Source organism: Nematocida major, assembly GCF_021653875.1.
Source record: "Nematocida major strain JUm2507 chromosome Unknown 2337, whole genome shotgun sequence".
NCBI classification, from domain to species: Eukaryota; Fungi; Microsporidia; genus Nematocida; species Nematocida major.
This window is the reverse complement of record NW_025952947.1, coordinates 82,416-95,457: the sequence shown is the minus strand read 5'-3', so window position 1 is coordinate 95,457 and position 13,042 is coordinate 82,416. Positions and strand designations below refer to the sequence as shown.

At 52.1% G+C, this 13,042-nt stretch overlaps 11 protein-coding genes across 11 annotated transcripts; 9 read left to right on the top strand and 2 right to left on the bottom strand.

Annotated features, from left to right (window-relative positions):
• Window positions 1-159: 159 nt before the first annotated feature.
• On the top strand, window positions 160-1,032 carry NEMAJ01_1598 (uncharacterized protein; the record flags this gene model as incomplete). The annotated part of the gene is made up of 1 exon (XM_047915436.1): window positions 160-1,032. One exon carries the CDS (start codon window positions 160-162, stop codon window positions 1,030-1,032), a length of 873 nt encoding a protein of 290 aa, XP_047771393.1.
• Window positions 1,033-1,081: 49 nt separating this feature from the next.
• NEMAJ01_1541 (ubiquitin-large subunit ribosomal protein L40e) lies at window positions 1,082-1,315 on the top strand (the record flags this gene model as incomplete). Its single annotated transcript, XM_047915379.1, has 1 exon — window positions 1,082-1,315. The coding sequence occupies one exon, from the start codon at window positions 1,082-1,084 to the stop codon at window positions 1,313-1,315; it is 234 nt and encodes a 77-aa protein (XP_047771336.1).
• Window positions 1,316-1,349: 34 nt separating this feature from the next.
• On the top strand, window positions 1,350-1,505 carry NEMAJ01_1540 (uncharacterized protein; the record flags this gene model as incomplete). The annotated part of the gene is made up of 1 exon (XM_047915378.1): window positions 1,350-1,505. One exon carries the CDS (start codon window positions 1,350-1,352, stop codon window positions 1,503-1,505), a length of 156 nt encoding a protein of 51 aa, XP_047771335.1.
• Window positions 1,506-1,887: 382 nt separating this feature from the next.
• On the bottom strand, window positions 1,888-3,369 carry NEMAJ01_1597 (uncharacterized protein; the record flags this gene model as incomplete). The annotated part of the gene is made up of 1 exon (XM_047915435.1): window positions 1,888-3,369. One exon carries the CDS (start codon window positions 3,367-3,369, stop codon window positions 1,888-1,890), a length of 1,482 nt encoding a protein of 493 aa, XP_047771392.1.
• A 1,442-nt stretch (window positions 3,370-4,811) lies between these two features.
• Window positions 4,812-5,618, top strand: NEMAJ01_1596 (uncharacterized protein; the record flags this gene model as incomplete). Its single annotated transcript, XM_047915434.1, has 1 exon — window positions 4,812-5,618. One exon carries the CDS (start codon window positions 4,812-4,814, stop codon window positions 5,616-5,618), a length of 807 nt encoding a protein of 268 aa, XP_047771391.1.
• Window positions 5,619-5,796: 178 nt separating this feature from the next.
• NEMAJ01_1595 (uncharacterized protein) lies at window positions 5,797-7,557 on the top strand (the record flags this gene model as incomplete). The annotated part of the gene is made up of 1 exon (XM_047915433.1): window positions 5,797-7,557. One exon carries the CDS (start codon window positions 5,797-5,799, stop codon window positions 7,555-7,557), a length of 1,761 nt encoding a protein of 586 aa, XP_047771390.1.
• Window positions 7,558-7,846: 289 nt separating this feature from the next.
• NEMAJ01_1594 (uncharacterized protein) lies at window positions 7,847-9,730 on the top strand (the record flags this gene model as incomplete). The annotated part of the gene is made up of 1 exon (XM_047915432.1): window positions 7,847-9,730. The coding sequence occupies one exon, from the start codon at window positions 7,847-7,849 to the stop codon at window positions 9,728-9,730; it is 1,884 nt and encodes a 627-aa protein (XP_047771389.1).
• Window positions 9,731-9,899: 169 nt separating this feature from the next.
• Window positions 9,900-10,517, top strand: NEMAJ01_1593 (large subunit ribosomal protein L7Ae; the record flags this gene model as incomplete). Its single annotated transcript, XM_047915431.1, has 1 exon — window positions 9,900-10,517. One exon carries the CDS (start codon window positions 9,900-9,902, stop codon window positions 10,515-10,517), a length of 618 nt encoding a protein of 205 aa, XP_047771388.1.
• A 205-nt stretch (window positions 10,518-10,722) lies between these two features.
• Window positions 10,723-11,766, top strand: NEMAJ01_1592 (26S proteasome regulatory subunit N9; the record flags this gene model as incomplete). Its single annotated transcript, XM_047915430.1, has 1 exon — window positions 10,723-11,766. The coding sequence occupies one exon, from the start codon at window positions 10,723-10,725 to the stop codon at window positions 11,764-11,766; it is 1,044 nt and encodes a 347-aa protein (XP_047771387.1).
• Window positions 11,767-12,154: 388 nt separating this feature from the next.
• NEMAJ01_1591 (histone H2A) lies at window positions 12,155-12,541 on the top strand (the record flags this gene model as incomplete). The annotated part of the gene is made up of 1 exon (XM_047915429.1): window positions 12,155-12,541. The coding sequence occupies one exon, from the start codon at window positions 12,155-12,157 to the stop codon at window positions 12,539-12,541; it is 387 nt and encodes a 128-aa protein (XP_047771386.1).
• A 55-nt stretch (window positions 12,542-12,596) lies between these two features.
• NEMAJ01_1590 (uncharacterized protein) lies at window positions 12,597-12,998 on the bottom strand (the record flags this gene model as incomplete). The annotated part of the gene is made up of 1 exon (XM_047915428.1): window positions 12,597-12,998. One exon carries the CDS (start codon window positions 12,996-12,998, stop codon window positions 12,597-12,599), a length of 402 nt encoding a protein of 133 aa, XP_047771385.1.
• Window positions 12,999-13,042: the final 44 nt, after the last annotated feature.

Genomic DNA, 13,042 nt, shown 5'->3' with positions numbered 1-13,042 from the left:
GCGCAGGCTGCTCGCGCAAACAGAAGATGCACACAGGCGCGCTGGAAGCAGCACATAGTACGGCCCAGCAAAAACAGCGCTGCCGGCTTTGGGTGCAGCCTAGCGTGGAAGAGTGCTTTGCGGCCTGCTTGTACATAAGCCGCGGGTGCGTATTTTTTTATGCAAGTTGCTGAATCTTCATGGGTTATTATTAGCACGCTTGAAAAAGGCCCTGTAAAGTGCGTCCACATGGCGCGGGATGCCTTGAGAACGCTTTCTCTGGGACGGTGTGGGACCTTTCCCGTCTCTGCGCTGGCGAATGCGAAGTTCAATGTGCCTTTGCTGTGGGAGAACGGAGTGCTGAGCGAGTGCGCGCTGCCCGCTGTCCCGCAGGACAAAAATGGGAGAAAAAACGCCATAAAGCGCTCGCGGACCATTACCGTGACGCAGCCAACGCTTCCGGGCCTGGTCGAGATGTACAACCTAAAGGGCACCGTGCACATTTCGCACGAGGCCATCAGCCAAATCCTTTTCCACGCAATAGGCGCAAAGCGCGTAATAGTGAAGGACGACCACAACTCGATTGTTCTGGCTGCAGTAGCGGCAGCGCGGGGAACGCACAACCTGTTCCGAATAGGCGGGCACGTGCAGAACATCCACACGCTCTGTGCCCTTGGCGAGTCCGGGTCGGTGGAGAAGTACGTGGCAAGCCCTTCTCCGCTGGAAGAGAATGCATCCTTGAAAGGTGCCTCGGAGAAAGAGGGGGGCGCGCTGTTTGTTCTGGCGCAGAGGGACCGATACGAGCCGTGCGAGGTCATTTCCCTGCTCAAGGAGTGCAGCTTCCAGACTGCGGACTTTCTGGTGTACCACCCGGTGAAGGAGGCCCTCCTGGACCTGTTCAACGCGCTCATGCAGGACAAGGCCTTCGGGCTTCTTGATCTGCGGGAGCTTTTCTACCGGGAGTACCAAACAGTTTCGGGCGCAATGCATCCCAGAATGACAAAGACCAGACACTCCGGATACATTTTGACTGGAACGCTCCTAGGAAACTAAACAACAACACAAACACAACAATTATAAGTATGGGCGCGTGTTTGTTTACATGCAGATATTTGTGAAGACCCTCACAGGAAAAACGATTACCCTAGAAGTCGAGTCCTCCGACACGATAGAAAACGTGAAGGCAAAAATACAGGACAAAGAAGGAATACCCCCCGACCAGCAAAGGCTTATTTTTGCAGGAAAGCAGCTGGAAGACGGAAGGACGCTGTCCGACTACAACATCCAGAAGGAAAGCACCATCCATTTAGTGCTCAGGCTGAGAGGCGGGGTGTAAGGAAGAAATAAAAGAAACAACTTTCTTATTTTTTATGGACACTTCTTCATTTCTGCGCGCAGTGGACGAAATGAGCGCGGAGCAAGCATGCGCCCAGTACGGCATAAAATACTACACCGTCGAGGATCTTGTGCAGGACCCCGTTATTGGAGGCGGCGTGAAAAGCCTGTACACAAAAAACTACATGTAGCGCGCACAGCGGGCAAAAAGCACCCAGTACGGGACTCGAACCCGTGGCCCTTGGATTAAAAGTCCAATGCTCTACCGACTGAGCTAACCGGGTCCACACAACATACCCCACCTTGGCTCAACTCGGGGTGTAGGGGATTCCTGCCATTTGCATCCATCCAGCGCGCACTCTGCGCTGCAGGAGGCAGGAGTCCCCGTGCAAAAAGAATAAATTCGCGATTCGTATCCTGGAGTTGCAGCTGTGTGCATGTTTTTTGGAAAAGCAGAGCAGGCCTGCGCCGGCAACTTCAAGCAAGTGTGCAGTGGGCTTTATTTTTGTGCTGGGCGGCTATTAAGCAGCTGCTAGAAAGGATGCCTTGCCCGGGGCGTCTGCGCGCAGAGCCTTAGATGTCTTTTGAGAGGTCTGTTGACCGGGTTAGCATAAAAAGGCTGCAGACTGCGAGTATGCCTAGAATCATAATCGGCCTGCTTGAATGCTCCGGCTCTGGCGTGCTCGTTTTGCGGGCTGCAGGCCTGGGAATGCCAAGCTTTTGCGTTTCAAGCTTGTTTTTACGTGCGTCCTGCCCGCTTTCAGCCGCAGGCTCTCTGCTCTTTTCCGGGCCTGCCTTCGTTCTGAAAACCCACCCCTTTTCTGTGCGCATCCACTCTCCGACCACAGCAGGAAAGCAAGAGCTTTCGGCCACGGCCTCTCTGCCCTTTTCCGCGCCTTCTGGCGCCACTGCATCCTGCGCAGGCCTTCGCGGTGGGCAGGGCTTCGGAAAAATGCTCTTCTCTGGCCTGTACACAAGACAGGGCCTCAGCTCGTCCCGGTAAAAAAACACCGCCTGCATGGTGCTTATGCACGCCTCCCACTCCTCTTGCAGGCTGTCGTTAATGATGGCGTACTGCGTGCTGAAGATGTGCGACCTTTTTTCTGCATTGGCTGATATCGCTGCCATGCTTGGGAACATGAAGAAGCACTTCTCTAGCATGTGCTCAGCAACCGGCCGCTCAGCATACTTGACCATTGCAGGCCTTTGGAGCTCTTCCAGGGTGCGCTCCATCCTGGTGTTTAGGAAGCAGCCCAGCATGTACACGTCCAGAGCCGACGCTACCTTTTCCGTCTGCATCTCGCACAGCATTTGCAGGAAAAGGGCTGCCCGCTTGTGGCTTACCAGAGTCACGCTGCTTTTCAGCCCGCTCTTCCACAGCTCGCAGTTCTCAAAGGCATGCCTGGCCGCCCACATTTTGCTTGCGCAGTCGCATATTCCGTTTAGAAGGCCGTCCCCTCTCAGCAAAAACAAAGCATCCTTTTTCTCGCAGGTGCCTGTCTCCTCAGACTCAGTGTACTCCATGCGGCGCCCCACCAGGCCGATTTTGTCCCAGCAAGCCTGATGTGCCCTTTCGAGCCGCTCTCCGCTGGCGCTAATGTCTTCCAGGAGGCTGCACAGGCTTTTGTACTTGAGACTAATCTTGGCGCAGTTCACAGAGTCTTTCTGCAGCTCGCACTTGTACTCGGAGAAAACTTTAAAAAACTTGTTTTTCTCCTCCATCAACGCGTCCTCCAGCGCGCCTACACTGGCTGTTTTCTGGCTAATCCGGGCAAGCTCTGCCTGGGCCAGGCCTGCAAGCTCCGCACACACCCTTTGCACGTTTTCCTGCATTTTCCCCCGCAAAACCTCTACAAACATTTTTCTAACAGACTCCGGCATGTCATCGGGAAAGCATATTTTGGCAGACCTCCACACCAGCGGCTCCAGCGTCATGGTAAGCTTTGCTTCAGACAGCAGACACTTCAGAGGCACTTCAGCCCTGCTCAGCTCCGAGTCCAAATAACCCTTGCATATGCTTATTGAAATTCTGCTGTTTTTGCTGTTGTTCTCCATGCACGCAGTGCAATGCAGTATTTTTTTTATACACATATTTGCCTATCATTTTTATTTTTACCCGGTCGCTCATCATTTTGGTTTCCGCTTCCCGCACCATTGCTTATTTGGCCAAGAATTTCACTTATATGCCAAGCCCACGCAAAAAGGCACTCCACCGCACGCTTGGGCCGCAGCGGCTTGGACTGCTGCTTCCGCGCTTGCCGCGGGCGCATCTGCTTTCTGCGCCCTCTCTTGCTTGCACGGCTAAATCCTAGCAGAGCTTTGCGCGCCGCCGAGGCACGTCCGTTCTATATATAAATACATTGCGGAAGTGCACAGTAAGTACTCTAGTGTAAGCATCTGATCTATGAAGAAGTAGAAAAACTGCGCGGTTACCAACCCATCGGCCAAGCTGTCCAAGATATCTTCATCCTTGTTCAGATTTCGGTAGATGTCGCTCATAAACTTATTTTTTCGTTTTTTTATTATATTTGGCTTATATACGAATAAAAGTGCAGATTTTTATGTTTTTGTTTACAACGCGCGAAATATCAAAAACTCGATCCATCATATGATGCTTCATTTCTCAAGGCCAAGCCGCGTGCGGGGTATGGGCGCTCTTTTTTCTTTGAGTAAGCATACGATAGCAGCCAAGCATTTATGGTGCTTTGTCTGTTGGAGCCCAATCTTGTGCGCTGTTTCAATCCCTGTGCGAAAACAGAAGTGGGCAGCCCGAGCAAAGTGTGCTGCTTCTGCCAAATGCCCTGGCTTCTCTGTCTTGCAGTTCTGTCCCATTTGCATGCTTAGCCAATCTGGCACGATTTCCCTGTGCTCGGCAATATAAAACTCTTCAATGTAACTTGTCATAAAAGTTTTTCTATGCTTTTATTTTTACCTCGGAAGAAAGCATCCGAAGCCCAGGAAGTTCAGACTGTTTCTGTGCAGGAAAGAAGTACATGCGGGGCATCTTCATGCGGAGGGCTTGCAGGGCGCCGGTGTTTCTGCACTCGTTGGATACAACCACAGGAAGCGAGGAAAAGCGGTTGAGTGTTTTGAAAAAATGCACAGCTCATAAACCCTCGGGTGGCTGGGGCCTGCTATAGTCACGACAGAATCTGCATCAAAAGCCTAGCCGCTGCTCTTTTCGAGAAAACCCGCCGGAAAGGAATGGAGTTTCGAGTGCTGCTTCCGCTCGAGCAGCACATTTTGTTCTCGCTGAGATCACCAAGACTGCGCATAGTTATCCAGGGAAAGGCCGGGGGTCTGTAGGCTAAAAATAAAGGGTTTATAATGGACATCTCAAAAAAGGCTTCTGCGCCAAAACTCAGCGCGAGTGCGCGCAGTCCATCGCGCCTGGATGCATTTATAGGCTTTATTTTTTGCCGGCGCCTTGGGCTCGGGCGGGTGCGTTCTGCATTTTTCTCCAGACAATATAGTGGGTGACCCCTGTGGATTGCAGCATGGCCAGGCTAGATATGCCGGGCGTGGAGGATATTCCGACAAAGCGGAGCAGGCCAGAGCCTAGCACCAAGGCGGACGCGTTGTACAGTATCGCCCACGTGTCAAGGGCTTTCAGTATGCGGGCAGCCTCTCCATGCGAAATGTCGCCGCTTTCCACGCAGGCTTGGACCAAGGGGCGGCCTATTACAAACGCGCACGGACACATTGAGCAAAACAGAGTGCACCCCTGCACAATGCTTGCGTCAAGAGTGTCCCCGGCGAGAAAAGACACAGCAGCTTTAAGCAGCGAGAGCCCCACCACGCCCCTGGAGAACAGGGAGAAGACCCGGTGTCTTTGCACGCGCGACTTGCAGCACGAGCGCGGCGTGAAGGCTTTTGACACGACAAGACACCAAATAAGAAGGTGCGAGTGCACCGCGTTGTTCAGCCGGGTGTACAGGAGAATGTTGGCCGAAACCAAGAGAACGGAAAGCACTTCTTTCTGCGTGGAGGCGCTGCGGGCAATGCAGCAGGATATCAGCAAGGCCACTGTGAGAGAGAGCACGCTTTCTTCAAGGAACAGAAGAAGCGTGGAGAGAGCCAGAAGAAGCCTGTTTTCCAAAGAAAGGGAGATTTTTTTGCTAAACTGCATGCGCGTGAAAATAGAGCGAGCATATAACATGCCTGCAGTGGAAGGGTATATTATTAAAAAGGACCGGGCAGGCAATATTATATTGGCTGGCGCGCAGTCGCAGGACAGAGCCATAAAGGGCGTGGTGTACATTAAAACAGCAGCAATTCGCAGCGTAGAGCATATCCCCGAGTAGCCCAAGCTCTGCAGCCCTCAGCTGGCGGCATTGCAAACTGCGCGTGCTGCCGTGCAAGAAAAACACTTTAGGAGGAGCTTTATATTCCCCAGAGTGCGTTTATATATCTCCATCATAAACGCCTCTTTGACAGCGATCATTAAACAGACAAATAAATAGTCTCAAAAAAGAATTTTGAATGACAAATCTTAAACTTTGCATTGATACGTACGCATACAACAATGAGTTGAATGCGAACCGGCCAAACACATCGTATGCATATGCTCCGATGGAGTTTACTATCCTGATGTTTCAAATACTCGCCAACTACATTAAGCTAAGGGGCGACACGACCGTGCTGGAGGAGGACAGAGAAAACGTCAAAAGAATAGCGCGCGTGCTTGTGTATTTTAAGCTACGCAACACAAACTACGAGCTTGGGAGTGAGCTTAGAAACAGCCTCTATAGAGGCGCCAGCGCGAAGGAGGCGGTGCTGGGCAGGGAAAACGAAAGCATTTTTGTGGATGGGATGGAAAACATAAAAATCGGGCAAAACAAGAGGAATGACATATACCCAAGCCTCCAGAGGTTTGCCTTCCACGAGAAAAACCTCCATGTTATTCGGAAGATTATGTACTTTGCAGAAAGCAACCTAATAGCCCAGAAGAAAAACATGTGCCCAAGCAGACCCAGCACCCACTGGGAGACAGACATGAAGCGCTCTGGCGAAAAGCAGAAAAGCTGCGCCGTGGAAGAGTATCTGTGCGAAGACAGCAAGCACGCCCACAAAGTGTTGTTCTACACGCAGATACACAGAGCGGCCAAGTGGGTCTTGGGCATGAATCTGCAAACCATGTTTGGCAGCAGCAAACTGACCGGCTTCCAGGACATGACTCTTAAAAAAGAAGCAAGGTTTTCCCCAGGAAGGATAGCAGACTTTCCGCCGAGCAAAGAAAAACAGAAGGAGTCCGGCTTCATGCTGCACTCGAGCACTCTGCTGGACGACGTGGGCATGCGGATCCAAAAGCTCTACAACATAAAAAACTACAAGCACGCGGAGACGAGGACAAGAACTCTGGAAGCCTTGGCGTGCGCGCTTGAGTACAGAATGCACATAGAGGCTGCGTATGCTGTGCTCCCCATCGAGCACTTCAAGTCGTTCCCGTCTTCCCTCAACCTGTATCTCAGGCACGTTATCATGTGCAAGTACCCACCCAACACTAGGAAGCCCGCGGGCTCTAGTTGCCCAGGCGGCGTGCCCTTCAACAACAAAACGCTGGAAAAGCTGTGGAAAAACATGGGCAAGATAGACAAAAAGCTGGCAGAGCTGATGAAGACACACAATCGCGTAATCGCGGTGGTATACTCGGAAATGGACAAGGAAATGGAAAAAATGGGGCTTCCTCTTGCTGACGTCAAGGATGCAGTTTTTATGTTCCAGGAAACTCTCCCAGAGGATCTTTTAAAAAACTTTAATCACATTAGAAGTCAAAAAGAAGTGATTCCTCTGCTGGCCATTGTTCAGAACAGCTATGCGACAAACTCGCTAAAAAACCACGACATTTTTTGCCAGCGCTTCCCAAGCTCAAAAAACCTGACGCTGTCCGTCAAGAACGGCTTCGGCAACTTCAAGACGCACCGATCGGAGGAACACGGCAGGTTTTACGTGGATACGCCAGCAGACAAGGCAGACATGCCAACCCTGTACACCTACTACAGCATGCTAATCAACAATGCTCTGGAGTCTTTGGGCTTGCAAGAGGAACCAGACATTTTTGACAGGGAGCTAATGTGCGACTACTACTGCGCCCCGCCCAAGGAAACGTACGAGGATGTCATAATAGAGCTGCCGGGTGGGTTTAGGGTGAATCTATTAAAAAGCCTCACACAGGCACAGCTGATCAAGGCCAAGAATATATTGCAAGTGTTTACAGCCAAGAAGCCCGGAGTGCGGGGGTAAAGAATGCAAAAGGCCTGCAAAAGGGTCAGCATATAGCACTCGCAAGCCTGGCAAGGTTCTAGCTTAATTGTGGCACTGGCAGCATATCCACTCACCGGAAACAATAAACTGCTTTTTAAGTCCGCCACAGCAGATTTATTTATTTCAGCGCGTGCGCTCTCCTGCTCTGGCAGAGAGCGAGCAAAACTGTGCATTTCTTGCAAAAAAGGCCTCTTCTGGCAGTGCAGGCGGGGGCGTGGTGTCCTTATTATATACGCAGAATATATTAGCCCTGCTTCTTCTGTCTTTAATGGACATCTTTGTAGACGAGATATCAAAGACGCTGCAGAACATTGTCAGCATAAAGACGCCGCCTATGGAAAAAGAAGGCGAAATGTCGGACGGAGCGCCCCTGCACACGCCCAGCAGCCTCTCCAGCGATCCAGCAGCCAGCTCGTCCGAGTACAGAATGTACATATCGAGAATCCACGTTCTCGGAGAGTTTCTTCCCGAAGGCGGCGCGCATCCAGAGGAGTCCGCCCAGAAAGCACTTCTGCACGAGCCTGCAGCGGAAGAGACGCAGCTGCGCGTTCTTCTGGAGGCGTACAGAAAGCTGGACGCATGCGATGGCGGGCCTCCACCCTGCGTGTCTGAGGAGGAGTACAAGGCACTGTACGAAACCCTCAAAGAGCGGAGAGCGCTTGTGGGCAAGCCGAAGGAGTTCTGCGTCATGGAGCTGAAGAGGGCGCTTATTAGAAAGATGCTAAGCGTAGACCTGCGCCGCCCAATGCGGGATATTTTTCACGTGCTTTTGGGGATAGTCCAGATGCACTTTCGCGTTATACGGAGCCACGCGCAGACGCTGACTGAGGCCTTTAGCCGGCTTGTGATTGTGCTCCGCAGCAGAATATTCATACTTGAGGACATGGAAAGCACCTCTGGGAGCTCCTTCACAGTGAAGGAAGCCTGCACCTCGCACTTAGTGAAGTACGTGGCGCTCACGAACATAATAGAGCACCTGCAGAAAGCGCACAAAGTGTGCAACTACGAGGCCAAGCTGATAGAAAAGGCGATTGCAGGAATCCTGCAGACAGAGGAGTATCAGGCGCTGTGTAACGTGGCCTGCGAGGCCCGGAAAGAGGGCTCTGCAGATGCTCTCGCCAGCACGTGCGAGGCCGACTCCGAGCCGTCCACACAGAGCCTCGGCACGTGTAGCACGGGGGCGCCCCCCAGAAAAAGAGACAAGGGAAGGCCCATCCTAAGAAGCATTCTCAGGTGGGTGGAGAGAGAAAAGGCGTCAACTGAGCACCTCCTGGAGGAAACTTCGTGGATGTTCGGGTCGTATAAGTGGGCGCCGTACATCACGGAGCGGTACGTAAACATGGACGCGCTTCGAAAAGAAGCAAAAACAGACGCGAGGAGGAGAGGCCTCAGAATACGGTACATCGAGGAAACGCTGGCTCGGGCCGAAAGGGGCCTGCAGGGCCTGTGCGACGTGCTTTCTATCCTGGGCACCATAAACGCGTGCAAGGAAGAGGGGTACGCGTGCACGCCCCCGTTTAAGAGCATATTCCGCTTGCTGGATGTTCTAAGAGACGCGCTGCGGGCAGAAAGCGCCTCCGACCCGGCGCAGGACATAGACACATACCAGAAGGGGCTCATCCAGCACATACACATACTGGTTCCGCTGTCGTACTTCCTCCCAACCGACCAGACTGTGTTTATGGGGTACCTCCTGCTCAAGCACGGCCTGATTAAGCGCGCAGAAGACGCAAAGCTCTACTATGCGTACGACACGCTCACATACAAGTCCGACAGCGTCGCCAAGCTGCAGGCTCTGCTGACGGAAAGAGTGTCGGACAAGGTGCAGCGGTTCCAGGAAGTGCTGCAGAGGGAGGGCCGGCTAAAAGAGATGGCGCACGCCCTGGCAAAAAGAGTCCAGACGCACACGGTGCAGTATCTGATCAGGAAGTCGCCTAGGGGCCTTGTGCAAAAAGTGGCAGACGGAATCAAGGCGATATACATCTCGCCAGAGAGCACAAGCGAGCGCGAGCTCCAGAAGCTTCTCGGGCGCGCCTCCTTCCTGAAAAAGATCGCAGAGTACGTCTTGCCGTCCGAGCCGTACATTTCGTTCTCCCGGCTGAAGAGGCACCTGGTGAAAAACATGTCCAAAAAGCGCAAAAAGCGCGCATGACCCGAAAGGCGTGCGCGGAGAGGCGCCTCGGATGAACTCCGAAAATGCACCCGCGAAAACACAGCCTGCCAGACGCGTCTGCCGAGCCCTGCGCTTTGTTTGCGCATAATTTTACGTTACGCCTTCACGTGGCAAGAATAGTTAAATTTTTTTAAAATTAGCCCTTGTAATGCAAATAATCCAACCAACAGAGCACAAGGTTAAAAACCCAAGAAACAAGAGAAACAGCGGAATGAAGCACTCCGCAGCCATGGCAAAGAAGGAGAGGGAGCAGCTAGACAGAACAATCGTGAAAAAGAAGGCGGCTCTGGAGGCAGCGCTGAAGTGCCCTCCTGCAATCCAGCAGTTCAAGCAGAAGATGGACAGCGAGCTGAAGGACAAGATAGAGGAGATCTTCCTGAGATACAAGCCTGAAAACCCAGAAGAGAAGGCCAAGAGGCTTGAGGAGGGAAAGGAGAAGCCCAAGACATCAATCCAGTTTGGAATCAGGCAGATCGTGAAGATGGTGGAGAAGAAGAAGGCAAAGCTGGTGCTTATTGCCAACAACGTAGACCCCATTGTGGTGGTTCTGTTCCTGCCCTCCCTCTGCAAGAAGATGGGCGTGAGCTACGCCATATACGACTCAAAGGAGAGGCTTGGCGCAATGGTCGGGCGAAAGGCAGCCGCCTGCATTGCATTGGACGAGGTAGTCCCAGGGCTGGAGCCTTTGATCTCTGAGGTGAACGAGCAGTTCTCAGACAAGTACGCAGAGACCATGAAGAAGTGGGGAAAGCCAGAAAGTAAGTAAAAGCGTCTTTATTTAGTGTTATTTGCATTGCCGCGCGCACGGCTGGCCGAATAGTGCCGCGCCGGCGCATTTCGGCTGTATTGGGATGCTGCGCTTACTGTGTTGGCAAGCTGCGATGGCAGCGCCTGCTCGGGATCTGCCAAGCCTCGCTGCGGCCAGCAGACACGCGCGATTTCTTGCGCTTCATTTATAATAATATTTCTCAATGTTTTTTCTTTGCATGCAGGAGTTTGAAAAGCTGGCAGAAGACGGAAAGTACCACCAACTGGCACAGGCGATTCTTGCCAAGATAGAAGCCCTTTCAGCAAGCGAGCTGAAGCACATATACGAGTCTGTGGTTGTGCAAAACTACTACAACATACACCCAAGCGCATTCTCCGAGATCAGCGCGTCCTTCGCTAAGAAGCTCCCGCAGGAAGACGCACTGCGCCTCCTTGAGAGCTCGCTCTCGCTCCTGGTCTCCGCCTCCTCGGTGGACATGGACAAAGAGGCGCCGCTTGTGGTGCGCGCAACAAAGCTTGCAAAAGGGGGAAATGCAGCAGCAGTTCGCCTCCTCCTGGAAATAGCCCACGCAAAGGTCCGCCTCGGGCAAATATCCGAGGCCAGAGTGATTCTCTACGACTGCAGGGAGGTCCAAATAGAAAAAAAAGAGTCGCTCCGAAAATTGCACCTCAGCCTGGGGCTCATGCACTACTCCACACAGAACTACGCCCCCGCGTACAAGAACATGCTTGAGTACCTGAAGCTGCAGAGCGAGGACGAGGAGACCTTTGAGGCATGCCTCATTTCGGGCATCCTCTCGGAAGACGTCTACTCCTTCAGAGAGCTCATCGACCTCCACGGGGGAGAAGAGAGCAGAGCACTCTCCCTGGCCACCGCGCTTGAGGAGGGAAACTCAAGCCATGCAGCAGAAATCGCAGCAAAAATCGACAGCTCCCTCCAGGCAACGGTGGCAGAGAAGGCGGTTGTAATGCGCCTCCTGAACTACTTTTTCAGCCAGCAGCAGAGGTCCATTCGCCTCCAGACCATTTCTGAGGAGCTCGGCCTTCCCGCTCTTCTCGTCGAGGAGACTGTTCTCCGGATTCTGGGCAGCGGCCTGATGAAGGGAACCATAGACGGAATAACCGGAGAGTTCACGTACACGTGGATAGGATACAAGCATCTCACAGCCCAGGAGATCGCCTCCATTCGAAATGTAATATCAGAGATGCGGCTGCGAGTTGACACCGTGCGCAAGGAAATAAGCTGAGCACAGCCAAAATAAATGCGAGTGTTTTCACTGCTGCCTGCGCGTGATGCGTGCTGTTTTTTTGTTTTTTCGCAGCCTCGGGCTATTGGCTCGGGAAACAAACACGGAAATTGCCTGATGAATTAATTGCCCGCAGAGGAGAAGTCTCGGCGCACGCCTGCAAAAGAAAAAAAATGGGCACGGAGAGAAGCAGGCGCTGCGCATTTTGCTTTCTGCAGAAAGAGCGCGAGAGTTTCTCCCATGCACGCACGCGGACAGGCCCTTCGCACGCGCGAAGCACGCCTCGCAATGGACCGGACTAAAGCCAAGACTAATAGGAAATAACCGGGAAACATTCCCGCCTTTTTATTTAAAAGTATAAATACAGAATAATTTGAAAAACATTACAATGGGAACAGGAAAAGGTAAGAAGGATCCAGCATCAGCAAAGAAGGCCAGCAACAGCAGCAAGGTGGTGTTTAAGCCTGCGCAGCTGCACAGAATACTCAGAGACAAGACAAAGATGAGAGTTTCGCACAAGGCCATTGTGGCCATTGCTGCTCTCCTTGAGTACGTGCTTGGAGAAATAATTGAAGCAGCAAAACTCATTTGTGACGAGGAAAACAAAAGAAAGATTGTTTCAAAGTACATTTCCCTCGCCATTAGAAAGGACGACGAGCTGAACAACCTAGGAAAGCACTGGCTCATTAAGGAGGGAGGAGTCTGCCCAACCTCGCAGATGGAGACAAAGTCCAAAGGCGACAAATCAAAGGCAGCAGCCACACAAGAGCTGTAAGTAATTGGCTGTACTTTTATAGGCAAGCACTTGGCCTGGTAAGTAAATGGACTGCTCAGTTTTCTCTTTCTTTTTTTATTTTGAATACTTTGTATGTTCCTTTCTTTTTTAGCTCTTTTCTTATTTGTTTTAGTTGGTTCATCCTGGGCGGGGGCGAGTCTGAGTCTCCAAAGGGGGGAAAGTATATCCACTCGGAAACTTTCACGCCCGGCATTCGGGGCAGCTTTATAAAGCGCGCATCCCGGCTCAGAATTTGCCGGATGCAGCTTTGCCACACCCCAGATAGCTCCCCCGGAAGATCTTCCTGATACTCTTTTGCCACGTATTCGTATATTTCGTCTATCGTGCTCCTGCCAAAGGGCGAGGCCTGGATGGCGCGCATTACAAGGGCTGCATACGTCATTTTCTTTGTTACTTTCCTCGCCGATCGCCTTGGAGAGTGCACAGGGCTTGCCATTTCTGGAGTGTTTGAAGTAATTTTATTGCTTTTATAAGGCAGAA